The sequence below is a fragment of the Falco peregrinus genome, chromosome 8 (assembly GCF_023634155.1).
Source record: "Falco peregrinus isolate bFalPer1 chromosome 8, bFalPer1.pri, whole genome shotgun sequence".
NCBI lineage: Eukaryota > Metazoa > Chordata > Aves > Falconiformes > Falconidae > Falco > Falco peregrinus.
This window is the reverse complement of record NC_073728.1, coordinates 63,235,882-63,259,104: the sequence shown is the minus strand read 5'-3', so window position 1 is coordinate 63,259,104 and position 23,223 is coordinate 63,235,882. Positions and strand designations below refer to the sequence as shown.

The 23,223-nt window shown below is 43.3% G+C and overlaps 1 protein-coding gene across 2 annotated transcripts in view; it reads right to left on the bottom strand.

Annotated features, from left to right (window-relative positions):
• FSTL4 (follistatin like 4) overlaps window positions 1–23,223 on the bottom strand; it is a 236,531-nt gene that overhangs the window by 89,802 nt on the left and 123,506 nt on the right. For both annotated transcript variants that reach the window (XM_055813079.1, XM_055813080.1), the window contains exons 5-6: window positions 20,096–20,286; window positions 16,400–16,520 (exon numbers count right to left, since the gene is read on the bottom strand). In XM_055813079.1, the coding sequence (XP_055669054.1) occupies window positions 16,400–16,520; window positions 20,096–20,286 (312 nt within the window). The remainder of the gene's footprint in view (window positions 1–16,399; window positions 16,521–20,095; window positions 20,287–23,223) is intronic.

Genomic DNA, 23,223 nt, shown 5'->3' with positions numbered 1-23,223 from the left:
TTACACTCCAGCCCTTGTGTATGACACACAAGTGTGGCTGTCTCAGACGGCACTTGTCACCCTTCAGAGGAACAGCAGCTGGTGGCAGCGACTCCCCGGCACCCTGGCTCACGCAACAAGCTCACCGAGGGGTGATGAGCAAGCAGCAACAGCAAGGTCATATCCTGGGGAAAAGTCACTCTGAGGCACGTTGAAAATGACGTAAAGTTTGCTCCTGAAGTTTCTATTTGAACTAGAAAGCAGTTGAGCTTTTTCTAAGGGGAGGCGGGGAAAAATGCAATGTTCAGTGTGGAAACCTTTGCAGCAGTGAGCAGCAATGTCACTGTGATGGAATCCCTGTCTGCAAGGGCCACAGCTGGCACCAAGGATCCCCTGCCACGGAAGGAGCTGCCTGAGCGAGGCAGGCGAAGCGCCTTCGTGCTTGGCACACACCGTCGGGATCATCAGGCACCAGCCCTGCTGCAGCTCTAACGCGAGACCCCAACAGCCATCCCTTCAGCGCTGGCTGCAGCAAAAGGGCTTTAAAAGCCATGAAGTACTAGAAAAATGCACCTCTGGAGGGAGGAAAAAGCAAAAAGCTGAGTACTATTAAACAAATCCCTGCACAACAAAAACTCTTCTGAAAACAGAGCGCTCCAGCAAGACCCAGGGGGCACCCAGCGCCCTCGCCGCGGCCAGCGCAGGCTCTGCCGCACGGAGGGGAGTGCGGGGGGAGCCTGACTTCCACTGAGACTTTGATTTCTTCCAATTTTAGGCAAGCCTCAGGCTCGATTGAAATGCAAACGGTGTCTAAGTAGCTATGAGAGAGGTCATCAGTCCCTACGCTGCATGTAGTACAAAAAAAATAATGAAAAAGTGTTCACAAAAAGATGAACACCAGCAAATGTCTTGGGTAGTGTAATAAAAGATTCCCAGTCATCATCTGCAGACAATTTTAGAAATTAAATCTTAATAATAGAAAGAAATTGCAAGAAAGTTACCCATGTAGGTCTTGCTCTTTCCAGCAGTTCTTCAAACTCATTTTGATGTGTTTGCTCTACAAACTCAGACTCCAACCAATTTCTTCCGAAGATGGGTAAAGTCCAAGGAAATTTCCTGTCATTTTGATTTAACTAAAACCCTGTGATCTGATGAGATTGTGATGTTGACATTGCAACTTTGTTCAAGCATACAAAATTGTGGGTACTTTTAATATATGGATGACTCTTTCCTTTGCCTTGCAGAGGACGCCCAATCTGCCAGGAGACCCCACCACCTCCAGAGCTACAGCTCACACAAGGTGACACACTGTAAGAAAGACCCCATTCCTTGGCAGGGGCATTTCACCGTGGCTACCATCAGCCTCCAGCTGGCACTGGCCATGCTGCCAGGGTGACCAGCAGTTTTAACAAAATCACATCATGTGAGATCTGGGTGTAGCTCTTGATTCACTGCCCACCAAAGCCAGAGAAAAGAAACTCCTGAAGCGTTACCATGGCAGGGAAATGCCCCTCCACTGGAGCATGGACACCTCCCATCAGTGTCCCTTTTTAGAAACCAGAAGAGCTCGAAACAACTATTTCACTCTGACAGAGACACATTTCCATATCCCCACCCCATATAACGTAAAGAACCAATGTTGATGTGGACATGCGTAAGAAGTCTGCAGCATAGGAATTAGTAACCTGGTAACCTTTTTCATGTGTAGTACCAATGCATTTCTTTCTGCTCTGAAGAGGGCAGGGATGTTGGAGACTGCCCATGACCAGAGGAGGAGGAGGAGGAGGACATGACATGTCCTGTAACAGATACAGTTAAGAAGGGTTTAAATGGTGAAGAAATGGTTTCTTTCTTACACTGGTTAGAAAGAGATCTGTGAGGTAAGACGTAAATTACCCTTGAATTTTCCATGTTTTCAGTGTCTGTGAATTGAAGAGAGATGCTGACAGCTGAGACCCATCTACCATTGACACAGAATAATTTCTAAGCATCAATAAAACTCTTTGAAACATCTCTAAGACACTGATAGTCAAATTTTTCAAGCATTATGCAAGGAGGAGACTTAGCCATCCCTTAATTTGCCAAAATGGGAATTGTTCCTGTTCCTCCTGTGCTTTCATTTGAAAACCTTTCCCTTTATTTCCACCAGAGTAGAAAGAGGCAGGTATGAAAACCCCGAGTGAAGTGAGAAGAGGAAGGCGGCCGAGCAAAGCGCCGGGGCAAGCGGCCCCTCCGTACCCTGCGAGGGCGGGCTGCGAACCGGGCAGGCAGCGGAGCCACGGTGTGCGACGGAACGGCATGCGGGTCCTTGTTACTGTACTTCATTAGCCTGCTGAAGGCAGCATGGGATTAAAAAGAGAGAGAATAAATTAGCAGTTTCTGTTACTTCTCATGCTGTTTTTCCTCTAGGGCTGTTACTGGTTTATTTATAAGGCAGGCTGCCCTGACGAGAGATGTCCTGGCGATTTTATGGAGTGGGTAGAAGAAACGAATTGAAAGGAAGTTTCCCAGCATCTGAGACCACAAATATTTATAGACATGTATGTTGTGACACACGAGCAATTCCACTTGATGTAAATGAGCTTTTTAAAAATGATTAAAGTTATAGGCATACACAAGGGGAATTAGATAGCTAGAGGTCATACCAGCTTCAACCTGGAACAGGCAAAGACCATCACAGCATGCAGAATTTGCTTTTCATATACAAACTTGATACAAGAGATAATAGATTTACAAGAAATAACATACATCAACGTCAGCCACTGCTGGGTTTGCTGGAGACTGAGTGCTGGGCACATCAGCTGGGTGCAGCAGCGCAGCCCCCACGTAACCTGGGGCTCACTCAGGCTCCCCATAGCAAAATGACCCAGATGACTAATCAAATAACACCTCAGCACAGGGAAACCATCCTCCTTAGTCTGACTGATTATTAGGTAATTCTTCACAAGGTAATTGGAAGAGAAACAGCAAGGCTCAGATACCATGTCTACCATCTCAATACAGCTGTTAAAACACCTGCAACATTTACTCAGCTACCGGCAGAGCCCAGCACCTTTCGTCATCACTGCATTGAAACCGATGTTATTTCAAGTGACTTAAAAATGGTTTTCATCTGACAACTTTTGAAGCTAGAATTTAAAATTAGCTGCGCCTCTCAACCCAACTCCTATGGGGCATCGTCCACAAAAACTAATAATAACAACAGCAATAAGAACTATAAGAAACCAAACATCCCCACAAGTACTGCAACTGCTTCATCAGATATTTCAACTGTTTCTATGAGCAACCGGTATCTAATCCTCAGACTAAATTATCCAGTGCGCTGACAAGAGAGACATAATGAAATTGCTTTGCCACTGGCCCTGCTGGTGTCTTAAAAGTTTCTTTTATTATAGGAAATTAACAGATCAGCTAACACTTATTAAAGGACTTTTTGTTTCACAGGCAGAAGAAAGCATGCAAAGCCTGACAGAAGATCTGCAACTGAAGAGTTACTGCATGGGAGGATTAAGGCAATGGCTTAGTACAATGCAGTGCCAAGTCCCCCAGCTTTCCTCTTCCCTTCCCTCTTGCTCTCTCCTTAGAGGAAATTACACCTGCCAAGTCTTCCCTTGCCTAATGTTTAACAAAAAGAAACCTGATCAATGATCGCTCAGAGCTGCTGGTCTTCTCCCCGGAGCCAGAAGAATGAAGCTAACTTGCCACTCTTTTTTATTATTATTTTTAAAGCTCTTGGACACATGATACCTATTGCAGGGAAAATCTTTCACTCCCCAACATCCTCTGTTAAAGAGCTCCTACAGAAAAGAAATCCAACAATTCATTAATTCTATCTGCTCAACACACTTTTGACATAATTGTACTAGTGCCTCATTGCAGGGCTTGAAAAGTGAAATCTGAAAAGTGGCTTTTTGCCATCAGTTAGTTTATTTGCTGAAGCCCTGTTTACGCACTAGAATACAAACCGTATTATTTGCAGTTCACATAATTTGTTTAATGCATTACGTTCAAGAGGCCACCTGTGCTAATGCATCAAAGGAGTTAAGTGGGTTACTCTCGCTCTATTTAAGAAAGGAGAAAACTGTTTTCTGAGCCAAATCCCTTCCATCAATGCCCTTACTTTCACTGAATTCAAGTCAGCAAGGGCGCAGGGTAAGGAAGATGTGGAAGGGGAGAGCAGAGGGAGATACCAGGGCGCTCACCTGGATGGCAGCAGCTGAGTTTGTTCTTTTACATCCTAAACATCCCTCTCCTTCACAGGAGCCCGGTAACGCTGGAGGGATGTGCTGCTCTCGGGAGGAGTCTGTGCATTAGCAGCCCATCCAGCGCCCACAGGTTGGTATTTCTGCTCTGTCAGTGTGTTTCACTATTGCCATGAAAACTCCCATCTGGGAAAGAAAATGCATTTCCATTCCCTTTGAAAGCTATTTGACTTGGTGGGTGTCCACGTAGCACTGCAAGATGAATGCATGCTATGTCTATTATAAATTGCTTTCATCTTCCATTCAGCTACAGTCGTTGGATGTCAATGGATTAATTACAATCCACAGTGCCTGATCATCACTGTACACAGAAGTACTCAATAAATACCAATTAACATATCGGAGTCTTTCCATGAATGCATCTTGCCTGACTTGAAGTGAATGGGTTCATAAAAATACATCTTAAAATGAAATAAGGAGGATAATAGCAATTCTGTAACAAATTTCAACTCATATACAGCTCATATTTTAGCAGATGATTGGCGAGTAAATTGCATTAAAAGCCAAACAACTCTATTAGCCCTGCCAGAAGATGCATCACACCTCACAGCAGACTCCAGACCAGTCTACCTAGGAGAGATAAGTGTATTTTTTGTGGGTTATATTGCACTGAACGTATACTAATGCTGAAAAAACTCCCCAAATTATAACTGTTAAAATAAGTGGAGACATGCTCTCTAAAACAGTCAAAACACATGTCCATTTTATACCTTCCTAATCCCACAAATTACCATATACGCTTGTCTTAGGGGCTGGAGATGGTTTCGGTGGCAACCACAATGTTACATAAATTAAAGACAGACAGTACAGACTTTATGCTGTTCACTGGCACAGGGCTCTCTTTGTTGCTACAATAAACTGCAGTCCCCTGAAGAGAAGACTGAAGGCAACAGCATCTGATACTGGTAATGACCAAATGCAGCCTGACGTTATGAAACAACTTTGCCTCCAGGTCCTACAGGAATATAAACCCTATCTAGTGATGCTCACATATCAGCCACAGGTATCAGGACTACCTTGCTCTGGTTCGGGTCTTTAGGGCAGAACCAGGAGTTGTGGTTCCATTTGGTTCGGTCTGTTCATGGATCTGGGCTGCCCGGCTGCAGGAAGCCTTGCAGGATGGCGAGGTCCATGCCTCCCCCCACAGCCAAGCTCTCCTCAACAGACAACCACAGCCTTTCCCTGCAGGGGTAGCATATTAAAGAAAAACACATTAGCATCCCTAAGAATAATAAAGAAATGAGATTCCCGTCCTGCCAATCAGGCCCTGACGGATGGTTCATTTCTAAGTTCATTGCTGTAACCTGCAGGAAATTGTGACTTTGCATGTGGACTTACACCCACAAACGAGCAGTCATCCTCAAGGGGAGCCCTCTCCGAGGCATGTAAACAACAAAAAAAAAGTTTCCGCGAAGATGCCGAGTAGCAGGCAACACAGCATGTCATTCTCCAGTTTCACCACACAAGCATTAGCAAATGCTTTTCCTTCAGCTCCCAGTTTTATTAAGGGCATTCAAGCAGGCTGCGCTAATGAGGGTGGGTTAGATACCCAGCACAGTATTAAGCCAGGACCAGCAGCAGTAGCGCTGCATTTCCTCACATCAGATCACTAAGAGCTCCATACATGGTTCCTGAATTTTCATGGCAGAAATGCTATGTTTTTCTTCCCCTCCCCCCCCCCCCCAACAGCGATGGGTTCCTACATCAATAGCCTTTCAGAGGTTAGCAGAATACAAAAAGGAAGACATTTATGCAGCAAAATTGTTATGAGTCTAACTGTAAGAGCTATCAAATAAGAGCTGTAAGGCTGTATATTAAAAATATGCATACAGCACCTTTGCTGTAAAACCAAACAGTGCAGTGGCACTGCCTGCAGATGGTTGATCTGGTGTCATGACTGGCAATGGCTCTTGGGTTTTCACAGACCAGGGGGAAACTTATCTGGCTCTTTTATTTATTTTTTTTCCCACCTGCAAATAGCAGGGCAGCAATCCAGGCTACAGGTATGGTTTCAGCAAAGGGGGTGCAATGGACAGCACTACTTCGTAGTAGTGCCTAACAGTGGGGAAAGCTGAATTTTCTCGACAATTAAAATGAAGTATGAATGACATGAAGAATCAAGTGACAGAGCCAGATAGGAGAATAAAAACACAGGAAAATTCAGTCTGGGAAGCATCTTTCAGGAAAAACTTCAAAACCAGTCTCTACCTGAAAGCAATTTCAGCTGCAGCTCCATCAGACCAGCACCCTGCACTGAAACGACATGAAATCAGGCTGTGGAAACCCCTGTGAAACACCATTCATGTGGAAATACAGCCTGAAAGTGTATTTTGAATGTTACCCTGGTCTTCCAAGCTCTTGATTCTCCCATTTATTTTCATTTTTTAAAGGTGTGTATACCTTAATAAAAACCACAGGGTGAGGATATTTTTATTCTCTCTCTTTTCACCCTGCTCCTTTTCTGGTGCTCTGCTTGGAAATCACAGTCATTACCCACCCCCCCTCCCCGCACTCCATCACCGCTCCAGCAGGTTTTGGCGCTGCGATGCACAGCGCTGCAAACTGATGCCAGGTTTCAGCTGCCCATGGAGCAGGACACTGCCCCAGGTGCTCCAGTGTCCAGGCGGGTACCCGTGACCCCTTCTAACATGATTCAGATTTGCATGATGAACAGAATGACAAAGAAAAAGAAAAAACCTGCGTATACTTCGCATATTCCTCATGTTTTGTTTTGGTTGTTTGTTGGGTTTATTTGTTTGGTTTTTTTTTTTATAAATTATGGTCACAAATTACTTCTCTATGCTGCAAGCTTCTAATAATACTGCTGGGCTGTGAGTGCCTGCACTGTGCTGAACGTGTGGCTCAAAGCATGAGTTCAGTGGGACCTGTGCTTACTGTTTTGCAGAAAGAGAAACAAGAATTCTGCAGATGTATTTTCTATACTGCAGAGGGAGAATCTGATGGCAGAAGCAGTGCTTTGGAGGCATGGCAGGCCTGAGCTCCAAGTTATTTATTTCTATTGATGGCTCTTGATGTTCTTTCTGAAGTTTTGACCATCAAGAAACTTGAGAATGAGTTTTTTATGATGGTGCTAAAGACAGACATTGGCAACAGCTGAGTTTCACCTCAAATCCTGATGCCACTGAAGCATCTCTGAAGCTTTTTGCCTTTCTCTATAGGCTAGCATCTTTTTTATTCTTTTTGGAAGTATTAAAGCAGAACCAACCTTTGAGTTCAGCATATTCAATTTCCTACTGTTATTTTTTTCCAGTTTCTATCTGGGCATCCTGGATTTGTCAAGGAGATTTTCTCCTGTGAAGAACATGAAATAAAAACATCTCAGCTGTGGCTCTACATAAATCGTATTATTGCACTGGGGATATGTACTGTACTTGGTAATTTTCTGATGGCTGCTTTAGCATTTTGATTAAAAAATTAGCACTGCAGCTCCATAGCACTATTCAATATCAATAAAGTACATGCTAAATGAACTAAGAACTGGCTGATGGACAAATCTCTAAAAGAATTTCTCAGAGGGGACCACTCAAATGGGGCTGTTCCTAGTGGTGCCGCATGAAGAGTCATCCAAAGCCCAAATCTGTTCGACATCTCCACCGAGACCTGGAACGAGCACAGAAATCCCAGCTGACATTACAGACACCAGGGAGTGGGAGGCAGGACTGATGTGCTGAGCTTTTTGGGTTGGCTGGTAACCTGCATCTGTGCACGGTAAAGCATTTTAATATAACAACATAAAGTTATACATAACACATTGACCACATGTCCAGGAATGCGGAACACAGGACAGAATCATAAAATGAAAATGAGATGAGGTAACTAACCCTGCCTTCACCTTTAACAGGGAAAGGGTCAGTACGTGACAAAACAGACAGCGGCCAAAGATCACTGTGATCCCTGCCTGGACAGGAGGAAGGGTTACACGGGAGGAGACGGCTAACATGGGTGATTTCACCTTCTGCGCCAATGCTGGTGGGACTGAACCTAAAATGAGCTATGCATGACAAATACAACATGAATCAGGAGCAGTAGCTGCAGTGGATACATCTGAGACAGATGTTGGATAAACTTCTTCTGATGTATTAAGGAATATTTTTCACCTTGAAAGCTATGAATCTGTTCAACTGGTCAAAGAAAAGATGAAGAACATGTAGATGGAGAAACAATCCAAAGCATTTGTGAGATGCTGGAAAGGGCAAAGAGAGAACATCCACAGCAGGTTTCCTTAGATGAAGGTAGATTTCAAAAGAAAAATACAGCTCTAGCAATTACCCATGAGGAAAAACAGGTAGAGAAAACAAGAAACAGGGAAAGCAGCAGCTAAGATGTTCCAGTCTGTATGTAATATAACAAGAGCTAGAAAGCCTGCCCAGGGTGCTGCCATATCACACCTTTGACTACATGTAAAATTTTACATATTTTAAGGATGCTTTTTCCCCATTTTTAGTGAAAACACATTTTTGTTTCACGACTAGCTGCATTTGCTTCAAAAATTCCTCAAAATGACATACTTTGACTGAAAAATAAAAGGAAATTCAACGTGGAAAGTTTGGGTCCACTTTTCAGTAAACAGCCTCTGGTTTCACAAGATCAGAACGAAGCCATAGGAAATCCTGCAGTTCTTCATTCCCAGCCCACTGAAAATGCAAATTATACTTTTTAGATTCCTACCCATGTGATCTGAAGGTGCACATGTATGTCTAGGACTGTCAGCCATTTTATGATTTCACCAACATTTGTACTTGCTGCTCACTGACGTAATTCTGTGTTTGCAAGCACCCAAAAATACTATTATTTGTGTATGTGAAATTGCTTCAGTGAACACTGCCAGTACGGATCAAATAATTTTTTGAGAAACGGTATTTGCCTGGTTTTATGCGCCAGTGAGTCACTCGTAAGTACTTATAAATATTTAAATACACCACTCCTTCAAGAGTGAGTGTAGACATTTGATATGGTTTGTACTACATCACTGTGGAAGCACTACTCCACATTGCAAATTTTTGCATTTAAAACCAAGATTAACAAATCAATGCATCCTGAAAAGTATTTTAAAATCATCAGTACATTGTATTCTAGTGAGTTTTCTTTGCAATTTGTAGACAATAGATTTCCAATAACAACTTGTAATTAGTTCATTTTGTCCTATTCACTCATTACATATTAAGCCGATCGACATTTTGCAGATGGTATCTTTTGAAATGAGTGATATTTGAAAAACTACTGGAGTTTGGCAATTCACACTCAAGTGCACTGGTTCTGGCATGGAACTAATACGTCAGAAAGAAACAGCAACGCCCACGTCAGGTACTCTCCTTGCATTTTCATGAAAAAATCTGGACAGCAATTCTTGACCAAAAAGCATGAAATGACCATCATTTTAACCAGGTCTATATTTGCCATTAATTCTGCCAAAATGTTAGGTTGAGGAGACACCTCTATTTCAAACCATAACACCAAAATGTATAAACTAAGCAGAGTACAAAGCTGCACAGCAAACCCGGTCTCAACGTGGAAACGTTCCCCCTTACGGCCTAAGGCAAAACCACGTCCCTCCTTCCACTGTTAAACACGAAACCACATGCAACGTATTTTTTTCTTAATCTCAGCATTCTTAGTTTTTTCCTCTGCATTCTTAGTTTTTTCCTCTGAAACCACTATTTTAGCTTTTGAAACACCTTTGCTTATATAAATTTGCCTTTCTTGCTACAAATTAATTCTGGGTTTATTTTTTTCCCTCTGAGAAAATACCTTTTACTTTGTTCAAAATGCAGCAAAACAATTGAGAATGCACAACAAAACACAACTCTGACAACCGTTCAGTGGAACCTCAAACAACACAGGGCCCTTTAAAATACATCGCTGGGCTCAGGCAGAGTCAGAGCTCAGAACTGAAAATTTTTACAATTAGAAGAGCTTTAAAAGAGAGAGAAAAAGAAATCACAGTCTTTTCAGAATGTGCTTCTGCAATAGAAAGGGACGGGGGGGATGGGGGAGAAAATAAAAGCAAGAAAATTTTCCACATTGAAAAATTACCTGCCCACTAAAGTTTAGGATGAATTCACTTAAATATCCCAGCTGAGACATCCTACCAGTCAAAAGTTACATTTCCAGGTGCAACAGGAGCATTCCTAGTGCTCAAGCCAAGCACCTTACACTCCATTTATGAGCAAGGCAAGGAGTTAGATGATCCTGAAGATTATCTAAAAAGTCAAAACATATTGAGCAGGGAGACCCCCAGAGCTGATCAAAGGCGCTTCTGACCTTGAGGGTGCACCTGGAGCTCAGCCCTGTGCTGCAGCACAGGCACCAGCCCATGCATGGCCTTCCGCATCTCCACGCGGCCACGCTGCTGCGCCTGCCCCCACCACGCTGCCACTGGCTCGGTCCTACCAGAGCCTACACACCCAGCACAGGACCACGGCTCAGCGGTGGAAACGCTCTTGCAGTGATTCGGATGCTTGTTGGTTTTTCCTGTCATCCCTGCTCAGCCAGACTGCACCTGCTACAGCAATCAAGCTAAACAAGCTTAAATTCCTGCTTTTTTTTTTTTTTTGCTTAATTTTTAACTTTTAGGGGTTTTTTTTTGCTGTAGGATTGCACTATTAAATTAATCATTCCGGTAAAGGTCCAATAAGTTGCCTTTATCCTCAGTAACATGGCTGCATGTCATTCCTCAAGGCAAGCAGGAATAGGTTGCTTTGGCCAACTGAAGGAAAACTTATTTCTTTCCCAAGTAGTTCACATCACCTCTAACACCGCCTCAAACCAAAAGCTGAGGCTGGCGCTCCCCTGCTTGCTAAGACGTGTTTGAAGTTTAGATATCACATAGCTAGCTCACAGGAGAAGCAAATCAATGTTGGTAAGCTAATGAATTATTTCCAAGTTTGTACCAATATCTACAGCAACATGAAAGAGAAATCACATACCAGGGAGATTGCAGCTGAAGAGGCAGAGCATGGTGCACAAATTGTCAATATTTCAGGACTATGATTTGATCCCGTAGATAGCTGTTGCTACAACATTGCTTAAGAGAACACCTCAAGCTAAACATTTTATCTCACAATATAGTTGTCCAATATAATTAACTGGGCTTGACCAATCTAGCTGGAAGGTAGCAGTAACAAATACCCAACCCTACCTGCCATGCCATTGAGGAGAATAGCTTTGTAAAGATGTGAGTAAACACCTCATCTGAACATGGAATTCACAGATGCAATTTCTGCTGGAGCAGCTGGCTCACTAGGTGGACGTCGAGCACATGTATTATGGACACATTTTTCCAAATACAGGGATTCACTTTCCTCACACAGAATTTATTTATCACCTTCCTTTAGATGAGCTGTCTGTCAAGAACAGATACACTGCGGAAAGTTTCCTTCTCCTCACTCAACAACCCCCTCTCCCACTTAACCCAACAGCCCCTTTTTAGGTTCCGTTCCCTCTTCCTCAAGGTAGAGCTTAGCTTTTCCCTGGCAAGCAGCAACCTCCACGCTTCTGGGATGATTACAAAGCTCTGCCATAAGGTCGTTTCCAGCGAATCAGAAATATGCACACCTCAAAAATAAATCTGTTTTAAACCGTGCACTTCTAATGAGCCTCCAGAGGATGCCTGGAGGTGTCAGGGATGGATGTCTCGCTTCTCTACCCCACGTGGTTGCACTGCCTGGCAGGTAATACAGGTACCAGAGACTTTAGGATCACTGCAGTAAATCTGGAGCCAGTCCAACGCCATTCACTGCTGCTTCTCTCCATTGGCAGGGATTTATCCAGCAACCATTCCCAGGGATTTATCCAGCAACCATTCCCAGCCCAGGCTCCTGATGCATTTTTTCACCCAGGTCACTCAAATTCACCCTTCCCTCTGGTTTCCCAGTCCCCTGCTGCAGTGTTGGGAAAGCTCTGGGACAGGAGTCCACGCCGTGGGCTGGTGCTGCCCACCCTCTCCAACTGTCATCCAGCGTTTCTCTGACCTCCTGCTGCAGCTTCACATCTCTCCATCATGCTTTTTTTGATAAATAGGAGAGGTAAGAAAGGAAAATCTGATCTAAGACAGACTCAGGGAAGAAAGCAAACTCCTTTTAAAGAGTATAACAGCATTATGAAAGAAAGTTTAAGAGATGAGCACATTGATCCTGCAGCCTCTTCTGCATTTGTTCCCGCATGAAATATGCTCCTTCTAAACAACATTTGTGTTCTTTAGATAATAACATATCCATAGACGATAACATGTCTCTCATCTTAGAGAAACAACAATTTTCTGTCTACATGTAGCATATGCACGAGCGCTTGGGAAATAACAACTGGACTGAAAAATAACAATTCAGTATTTGTCTTTCAAACTGCCTTTGTGGGTTGTTTTGGTCCAGATTCGCCATCAAGGATCTCAAAACGTCACTGCAGAGCCACTAGAATCCATGTGATACAGCTGCCTTCAAGAGCCATGCTGGGAAGCGCAGGGCGCGCAAGGCGACCTCGGTCAGCCACGATGGTGTTGAGATGGGGAAATGATCTTGGGGTAGTACGATTTCTAACCTGACCTAGCGAAATACTCCTGGTCTTCTATGCAACCTCAGTGAAAAAGCTTCTTAAACCCAGTGTGACCTGGGAAAAGCTGCTGTGGGGCAGCAAAGACACTCGCAAGAGGCATCTTCTGTGCTTTCAAAACTGTAACGTAATGCAAAGGCAAGCTGTGAGGAGGGGGTGTGGTCAGGAGAGCGCGCCAATTTGCAACGAGCTAGAAATTAAGGGGATTTGATCATAGAGTTAATAACTTCTTATTAGCTAAACAATGTTGACAAGTTAAAGCCATTTTGATGGAATGCATGTTTTCCCTCTCTTTGACATATTTGTATTACAAATTGACCTGTCCACATTGACGATAATATAGATCTAGAAGATTACACTGCTATTTTTTTTTTCCTTCAGCTTCGCTCCCACATCTGCCAACCTGCTACTTTCCCATTAGGGAAGACAACAGGAATGCCCAAAGTGACATGCCTAATTCTAATGACCCCCAGTCAGACACGGTTCCGGAAGTTATATCCAAAAATCACTTGTCTGAGCATATTTAAAGTATGACTCAGCTGGGTGATGTCCTTGACAATTCACCAGACTATCTCCACAATGATTTATCAGACGCATGCTCTGCTTTAGCTCTTATGACAACTAAGCCTTTCATTTATTACTCATTTATTGAATCTTTGTGACAATATAAAGACAAGACAACAGACAAATATACTCACTAGTAACTCCCTCTATTTTTGGAACATGAAAATCTTGAGATTCTCATATTAAAAATTATTCTTTTTAATTATGGTCCTAAGCCTGCTTATCTAATAAAATTTATTAATGAGAAATTAGAAGACACTTACAGGTTGGTCTTGCCAGAGCTGCCAGGAGAGTGTTTCATCCATCTCCTCCGTTACTTATGTATGATTAAGGCAATTTGAGAAGTGATACTTTAATCCTGTGTTAATAGATATTTCTAGTTGTCCTCATATATGCAAGTAATCTCCTAGAAGTTGTATTCCTGGGATTCAGGAACAAAAGAACTTTCAGAAAATCAGCAGAAAGGTGACAGGGTTAGTAGAAGGGCCACTATTTCTGTCCATAATCCAAAACTCTGCATTAAGATGTGTATACAAATGATGAGGATGATTAGAAAATATTATTAAAAATGCCACCTATTAGATGTGGTGCTTGTAAGGGTGAAACCACATTTCAGAAAAGCTAAGAGACTGGATTGTTCTCATCCATGCCCTTTTCATTCATTTACCGCTGATCAACATGGATGGGGATCAAAAATGTCCTTTGAATCTCTGTGGGTCTTAGAGAGAGATGATGGGTCAAGAGAAAGCAAGAGAGAGACACACAGAGTGAGAAAAAGATCATTTTGTGGCTCTGTAAGTTAGAGAAAGGCCACGAGACTCTTTAAAATGAAATGTAACTTGTAAAGCAGCACAAGAATGACAAATTGGAAAGCTCTTCACATTATCAAGGTCATCTTTAAACCTTTCCAATACCGTGACACTATACCAGAGCACGGTGCACTGAAACAGATGTGATGGAGTTTTTGAGAAGATAAATTAGATTGACACTTTCTGATGTCACTGAATTCTGGTAATTATGTTCCTCAGCTTGCTGAGCAGCCATGCCCGCAGCCTGCTGCCAGCATGCAAAAATGAGTGGCTTGGGTGAATTTCAAGCAACAAAAGGCTCAACCTAATTGGCCAAAATACGAAAAATGTGCAGGATGCTCTGCCTTTGAACTGCGATTGCGAGCCAAATTCTGGCTCGTAACAAAGCAGGAATTCCGTAAATGCTTAAGGACAGCAAACCAAAGTGTGTGCTTAAGACAAGTGCTTGAACCATTTTTGAGATTTTTTTCCTACATTGTGTAACAAAGGAAAAAGATACATTTTCACCAAGCACTAGCATTCGCTTACAGAGTCCCCAAAACTTCTGAAGTTGCAAGCAATGAACTTTGTTTTTAAATTAAAAGCTGATGAGCCATTAACCGCTCTTGATAAAAGTGGAGATTCTGAGAAAATTGAAAATGGAGAAGTCAGTCTGATTTTCAGCTTCAGATGGAGAACAATTCTCATCATATACAAAATCCTTTTGATAGACACTCATTGTTACGCCTTGGGTTTTGTTACATTTTTGCAGTTTATCGATTACTATCTCTATTCATTGGCTAACATTTTGTACTTGTCTTATTTTCATTGCCTACTTAAAATTCACTGAACCAAAAACTCATACAAATGACTCTTGGAATTTAGCTTCGAGTTGCTGTGACATTGAGAACCCACTGATCCAAATATGCTCCCAAATAACTGCATGTCAGGCCTTTATAGCTAGGTTAATTCACTTTATGGCCTTCTTAATGTATGAGGTTTTATGTTTTACTGTATATCTGCTGGTTTGAGTGTGATGTGTTGAATTAAATGCATATGTGGTTCAAACAGGTCCAAGGTGACAACTGAGGCTAATTTTAAAGCACTTTAAACATTATTATACAAAGTGGGGTGGTTTCTTCAACAAAAAGCCAGAAGTCAAGAAAACAGAAACCACTCTAGAAAAGAGGATATTTGGCAAAACCAGAGGTTTTGTATTAGCATTGCAGCTTGCCAAAGAGCATCGACGAGGAATGTGCTGGTGTGGGGCTCATGGCGATTCCCACGCACACCAGGCTCTTCCTACCGAGCAGGCTCTGGAGCAGGGTGTCCTGGTTTAGTAAATGAAATCAAGAGATACCAAAACTATTTTGCCTATGAAATGCCATACGCAAAGATTTGAGAATCCAGCTTAAGAGGTAACCGGCTTGCTATCAGCCTTTTGCCTGCACTCAACAGTTCAATGGTTGAATCCTCCTTTTGTTTAAAGAGTATTAACTACATACAAGTACTCTGTACCTCACTATCCCAGCTATCGAATTATCCCCCCCCATTTTCTCTCTGCCTTTCATTTTTTAGTATCCCAAAGTGACAGGCATCAACAAAACTATCTATCAATCACGTGAAGAAGACAATGTGGGCCTTTTCCAGGGAAGGACTTCAATGAACGCTTAACTTAAAGCATGAACACAAAATCATGAAGATAAACAGGATAACGCAAGAACTTATTTTTTCAGCGTAAGTAGCTCAGTATCTAGGGTTCCTTGCAAATGGTGCTGAGATATGTGTCGAGATTGCACACCATAATCCACGTACTAACACAGAAACAAAATGCAGAAAAGATCATTCCCAGGCAGAATATTCAGTAAAACACCCTCCCCACAGCAAACTAACTACACTACCCCACGACATTTAGGCAGGTTTCAACCCTGTTTCCTCAGGATTACTCAGAAACAACATACTCGGGTCTACAGACCCGGCCAGTTCTCTCCACTGCCGTCCACCAGAACAACAACAAAATACACACAAAAACAATAAGCCCCACACAGTTTCACCAATCTCGTAGTTCATGTTTACCCTTTGGAACACAGTAGCCTTTAGAAACAAGCTTTCTATAGTGCTTTCACGCATTAAATACAAAAAGGGATTATCTTTGCTGATCATGTCTGAGAAGACAACATTGCAATCGCAGATACCCACATGCTTTCAACACCCAGGACAGACAAAAGCATCGGGACTCACGGAAGGCTGTATAGAGCTCCTGCAGGGTTAAGCGGCCATCGTTGTTGTAATCATCAAACCGGAGAAGGTCTTCTAGTGTACAATCCAATAAATCATCTTCCAGGTCCTCCTTCTTCATTAGCTGTAGCAAAGAGAACAAGCAATCTTATATATAAGGTAAAGCTACAGACTGCTGTCCTGGCTCAGCCAGCAAATTTTCCATTAAACAACCTGTGGGGAGAGATATATATAGATATATCATTAGCTGTCATTATGTATTCACTTTGTATCAAGATACAACTGATATTTGCGTTCCTGCAGCGTTTCATGGGCCATGGACCAGTGAGGGTGAGGAGCCTCTTCCTTCAGCAGCAGCACAGAACTGCATTTTCACTTTGCAAATGTATACATATAAAAAATTCAACAGGGGAAAAGGAAAGTCTGTTTTTCCACTCTCCTCTGTAGGTAAGGACCAAATTATATTGCTTGCTTTTAGGACCAGAATGGGCAAGACTGAGCATTGTATTCAACACTCGTGTGTTTTTCAGGCCCCTGACTGTGTCTTATGTATTCTAAACATTTCACACATTCTACACTAAAAATGAAGATGGCTGTAGAAGTTGTACATCCAAGTTAGCAAACAGCAAAAATAAGACCCAAGCATAATGAAAATGTTGGGTTCTGTGAATTTATTGTAGAATGTGAAGAAAACTTCTGAAATGTTGCATCTTCTGGGCAGAAAGGCTTTTTGCTGTAGTCCAGGGACTCTTACTTACTATTCTAGTCTTGGCCCATTATATTGAAGCAATTTAAAGTAATAATGCTAAAAAAAGACCCTTCACCTAGCAAGTAAAAATGTTCAATAAAAGTGAGATCAACCATAACTTCCAAGATCAATCTTCTAAAGATGGAAATTTCCCTTTGCCTACCTTTGTACTGAAAATTGATTAACTTTTCATAAGACTGACAAGTTTTTACTAGTCCTTTTGATTTAACATCGGGGGGTGGGGGGGGGAGCCAACACAAAACACTTCAGTTGCAACAAATTCAGTAGATTTATGAATCTGACTTGAAAATACATTGAAGTTTTAAATGGAAATAACATTCCAATTACCACCGTTGTTAATAGCCCTGCATACCCACGTCTGCAAAACTACACGGGCACTTCATGCTACCAGGGTCTGGTGGGAAACTGTTCAATCGGGTCTGCCAGCAGCCAGGAGGCAAAGCAGCTCTAAGCAGAGGGGCTGCACCATATGCTGCCAACTTTTTTCTCAAAGCAATCCTGCTGTGGAGAACAAACAGGTGGGGGGCAAAGATCCTCACCATCTCCCGGTGCTAGGTAATGCCCCAGTGCAGAACCGTGCCCTCCGGAGGGACTCTCCTTCCAGTTTCTCCTTTGGGGTGAATGCCTCTGCAATGAGCCTCCTAAAGATCCCCCCTTCAGGTCTTAAAAATGACTTTTTTTCTGCAGCAGTGCACATTACCTGCCTCGAGTTTTTCCTTGCAGACAGGGTTATAGTGCTCGAGAGACTATTTTTCTTTTAAATAAAACAAAGAAAATGCACAGCAGCAGCTCAACCAGCAGCCAGAGAGAACGAGATCCCACCGCATCATGTTCATTTCAGCTGCCTCTACCCACGGGCAATGAAATTCCTATCTTTGGGGGAATTTTAAAGTTGTACAGAGCTTCAAATAAAAGAGCCAATGCAAATCAATCACAAATCTACCTAACAAGGCAAGAAAACTTCTGTTAAGACTGTAACATGGAAAATTAAAAATTGCTCATTACCTACAAAAAAACCCTTGAAAACTGGGTGAATAAACCGATCACGTAAGAGCACATGAAAATCATCTTGTTGAGCTAGTAAGAAAAATAAAGAATTGACATGCTACCAGTAAACTGTGAATCCTGCAGCTGTGAAAGCACCAGAGCTGCCCTGCAGACAGGTCCTCAGCCCCGTCAGGATTTCAGCCACGCTCCCACCAAGGGACCCAACATCAGTGCCACTCTGCTCAGGATTAAAAGGATTCATGGCTTATCTATACTCTGCATTAGCCTGCATTGTTTTGTCTTTTAAGAGGTGATTGTGCTGTCAGCTCAGCAATGCTGGTGGCAAGCACTGTGGTGGATGTTTGGGAGAGAGGGCTTCTAGCTGGGGGCTGAACTTATTCTGGTCTATCAAATTGAAGTGGGCTGCACATGTGTGAGCATGTTTACTGATTTGGTAACAGTGAGAAAAGAAGAAACAAAATAATAGTAGCTAAGGTCTATGCTTGCTCTTGTAAGCAAGACCTGAGCTCCCAGCACATCTGCAAACGAAGCCCACAGTAACTTTGCGGCAGACCCTAAAGCACTGAATCCTGCTCCTTTAAAATGCAGGTCATTGTTTCTTCTTAATGGTAATGGCTTGCAGGCTGCCAACCCTTTATTTCCATGTGAGTTGAGTTTCAATATCCTGACGGAATAAGTTTCATGTAAAAAGAGAAAAAAATTGGACAGCAGAACAGACACTTGGATGTCATTATGCAAAAGCTGGCTTTGAATCCAGATAAAAGTGTTTTCTTATACCTACCATGTTTTTATAAAAAAAATCATCACATTTAGATGAAGTATTGTATATATTCATAGCTCTGAGATCTAAGGGAATTTACGCTGACATTTTGCATTGTGCAGAAAGGATCGTGCATCATGTCAACAGCCTGAGGATTAAAATTCAGTGCGAGCCATCCTACACAGGAGCGAGCCCAGGGAGGAGCAAGCTTGCGTCTGTCCTCCTGCTTGCTCCAGCTTGCATTTACATGCTGGAACTGCAATGCAATTCATGCGCGCTGGAAAACCTGAGTGCAGGTGAGATGCTCCTGCAGCCCCAAGGGTGAAGGGCCAGCTCTGGAAACTGGAACAGGTCCCAGTCAGGTATTGGCTTCCAAAAGGCTCTTAAAAGGTGCTTGCTTCTAACTCATAGATGCCAATGAATTGGAAAAGACAAGATTGTCCCACATCTGGCATAACGCCTTTTCTCATATTTACAGGCCTGTTTTCTCAGGTCTGCATGTGCAAAGAGCAAGTTCAGGACACAGAGTAATTGGCTCGAGTGCCCGGGCTGTGTGTTCCATTCACTTTACCAATTAAATGCATTCCAACAGCACAGCATGCCCATAATTAGAAATAACATTTTTTTTCTATCTCTCACCTTTTCTGCTGTTACTAAGTTCTGCTAATCAACATTTCAGCATCTGTCTAGGGATTTTGGGAAAATAAACCTGTTAAAAAATATTCCAGCTTTGCTGTCATGTTACTACATGCTAATGCACAGTCCAGAAGGCAGGGAGGAAGAATTAAGAGATTTCTGTCTAACTTAAACACACCTAAAAAATCCAAATTAATTCTCCCCAAGCCAGCTAGCTGGAAATACTCCAGAAGATGACATTTAGTGTGAGGATTAGTATCTATTTTCAGAAGCATGGATGGGGTTGGAAAGCTGCCATGTTTTTTGTTTGCAGAGGAGCTTCAAATGTCTGAGACAACAGTGTCTCCCCAGAGATGCAGAGAAGAGACTCACACACTGCAGTAGATTTTCCTCCTTTACCTGCTGCCGGCTGGACAGTTACAAATGACTGTTCTCACAAGAGTGCTGCTGCGTTACATTCAATTCACACTTTGAATGAAAAATTCAATCACTTCATAATTCCATTTTCATTGAACAATAAACCCACCTGAGCCAGTTCAGAGCTACTGAGATGCCCATCACTGTTTATATCCAAGTGCTTAAACATATCTTCAACTAAGAAGCGCTTCTGGGATACTCTGTCCTTGGGCAGGCTGCTCGGCAGGCTCTGCTGATGAGCTTGCAGGTCCAGGAGGATGCTTTTGAGCCGGGTGTAGTCTGCCATTGTACAGGTGTCACCTAGAAGACAAGACCGCATTATCGGACCACATACATTTGCCCTGATCTTTTTAAAGGACTGAGCTCCTAAAGGGAAAAACAAGGCACAGTCGAAGCAGGCTGTCTGCATATACAGCACCACTAGGCTCTGCACTCGAGGAGCTCCTCCTGTAGTCGTTACCTTTTGTAATAGCTGGCAGTTTTTCTAAATCCTGCTGTCAAGGATGCTCTCCAGCATGCTACCTTCCAGATTACAGGGCTTCAGTTACAGACTCCCACGCTCAGCTTTGTAATCCCCACCCATATTAAATTGGCTCTACATTTTTCTAAAGATAAAATAAATTCATCTGGTCTGTGATTATAAAGTAAAAAAAAATAAACCTGGGGAAGCTGATGTTCACAGGCCACAAACATAAATAAACGGTACCCCTGAGTGTCACCCTGTGCCAAACGCAGGGCTGACCACAAGGAATCTCCCTAAAGGCAGCCCAAGGTGGTAAGACAGCCAAAGGGGGGACAGCAAGGAGCACAGGGCTGCGGGGAGCCCCTGCCACTGGGGTGTCGCTGGTGCCTGTGCACATCACCCCACGGCAGACTGACATCAATGCCTTCCTCAGCCCCCAACCAGGAAAAAAGGTTATCATCATGGAAAAGCCCTCAAGCCACTTGCTCTGACGTGACACCAGCCTAGCCAGAGGAATCAGATTGAACCTTCAAGACCCTGAAAGCTCCTGCTGTGCTTGCAGCAGCCAGCTCTTCTGCAGTTCTCCTCCAGGGAACACCTTGCTCTGATTTAAGGGCTTCCACATGCCCCAAACATCGCCCCATGTTCAAAGTGGTATCAGATGTTATGGCCCTTTTCTACTCAAGTGCTGCCTGGCAGAGCTTGGCAGAACGAAGAATGGCAACAGTCTCTTTTGTGCAAATCTCTCTGCCTTACGGCAGACCACAGCGGCTGGTGCCTCGCAGGAGCCTGGCTGGCTCTACCTCGGAGCAGACCCTGGAGCACCCTCACGCTCCAGCTGTCCCACACCGTGTGGGCATCAACCCTCACCCACCAACAGTACCCACACAGTCGGCTGCTCCCACTAGGTGACCTTTTCTCTGTAAGGTGCTTTCTCTATAATGCAGATACCCTTATTCTCTGTAACAGTGTTTTTTAAAGAACTTTTAAAGTCCTATCACTAGATTAAATCTAAGGGAACCTGGTTTCACCTCACTTTAAGGCACAACACCCTTGTAGATCAGCTCCCCAAAGACTCCAAACATTATTCCTCTGAAAAACAACAGAAGACTGGCATACTGACAACTAGTATTCCTGTCCTTTTCTCGCTGAGCTGCACCAATTTTGATTCTCTGGTCCTACTCCAACCAAAACCCAATTAAAATTCCAGGTGGGAGGCACTTCATGATAACAAACTCATCTACCATCAAGATTTTTTTTTTCACCCTTTGTATTTTGTGCTCACAGCTTCAAAAGCACCATGACTTGAGAAGGTGAGAGAGGACACAGGGGCTAGACATGCGTTCAGCATCCAGGTCAGTGCCCTGCTGCTACACGAGCAGCAACTGCAAGGCAAGGCTTATTTTCCACCCTGAACTCAGACCCTTCTAGTTTTGAGAGTTTCTCACTGCTCAGGGATATTAAGCAGCTGCTAATTTTTTCCTTCTCTCTAAACAACCTTCAGAGAGCTCTTGGTCCCACAGTGGATCAGTCTTGGGTTGGGGGGGGGGGGGGGGGGGGGGGAAGGCTACTCAGCTACTATCAGTCTTGTTTATTACTTCTGCCTCCCCCTCTGCCCCCCCCATGTCATTGAACGGCTATTGTGAGGGCAGTATGAAGAAATCTCTTTCTTCCAATCATGTGCTTATTTAAGAGTAAAATTGATTGCTGTATCCAGTGTAATCAAGCAATTTTGCAATCTTATTGTAAATACCATTTTAGGTACTGCAATAATAGTTTTTTCTGAGCTGGAGTTTTCTCTTCAGTCAAATCTCAATCCCAGAGATGCATCTAAGGCTAATGAAGATAGGGCAATTATTTAATTTGCTTCCACTTCTGTTTCTGCTTGGCAGTTTCCATTTAAGAGCACAAGCATGGCTACAGGCAAGCCACATGGTGACAGCCGGGCGGGCTGACCCCCTTACACAGCCCCCCATGGTGGGGACCACCCTGCGCTCGGCTCTGTGTGTGCATTGCAGCCACCACATCTGCTCAACCTGGCAGCTCCCTTCACCCCTTTTTATTTCTTATTTCTTCCTCCTATCAACTTTTGCCAGTAGCATATGCAAAAGCAGCTCTTCCTTTACGCCCTCCAGCCCCTTTACTTTTATTTATTATATTTATTTTTCATAGCTGGATTTTTTTTCCAGATACTCCCTAACTGTTGCCTGCAGCAGTGCTTCCCCAGCCTTCCTCCCTCGCTGCCCTTCTGACTTGCCTCCACCTTAACCCTCTTTCTGACCACAAAAGGAAGAACTGAAGAAGGACCTAAGCACTCCTGAAGTCTCCTCGTCTCTTCTAACAGCACTTCTCACTTTATTAAGCTTGTATTGACAACTCCTCCGGCTAACAGCTATGCCTAGCACTGGTCTGATACATACCACGCACCTGCTTGGAGGATTAAGTGGGTGTGATAGTTTCTTGAACCCTGGAGCCTCGGCCAAAACCCAGCACAACTGCATGTTTAAACAGAATTTCCAGTATGAATTGCGTGTTAATGCAACAGCAAAATATAAGCAGTACATGCAAGGAGCAGATGTTTGAATCCAAATATTGCACGTGTATTCCTGTGCATGTGGGACCTGGCCAGGTCACCCAGCGGTGACACAGCCAGGCTCTCGGCTGTGTCGCATGGCGCGAGCCAGGAGACAGCAGTCTCCTTTCAGTGCATTACGACCCTCACCGATTTTTCCATGCTCTGAAAACAAAGCCACCACCAGACCACTTGTCTTGAG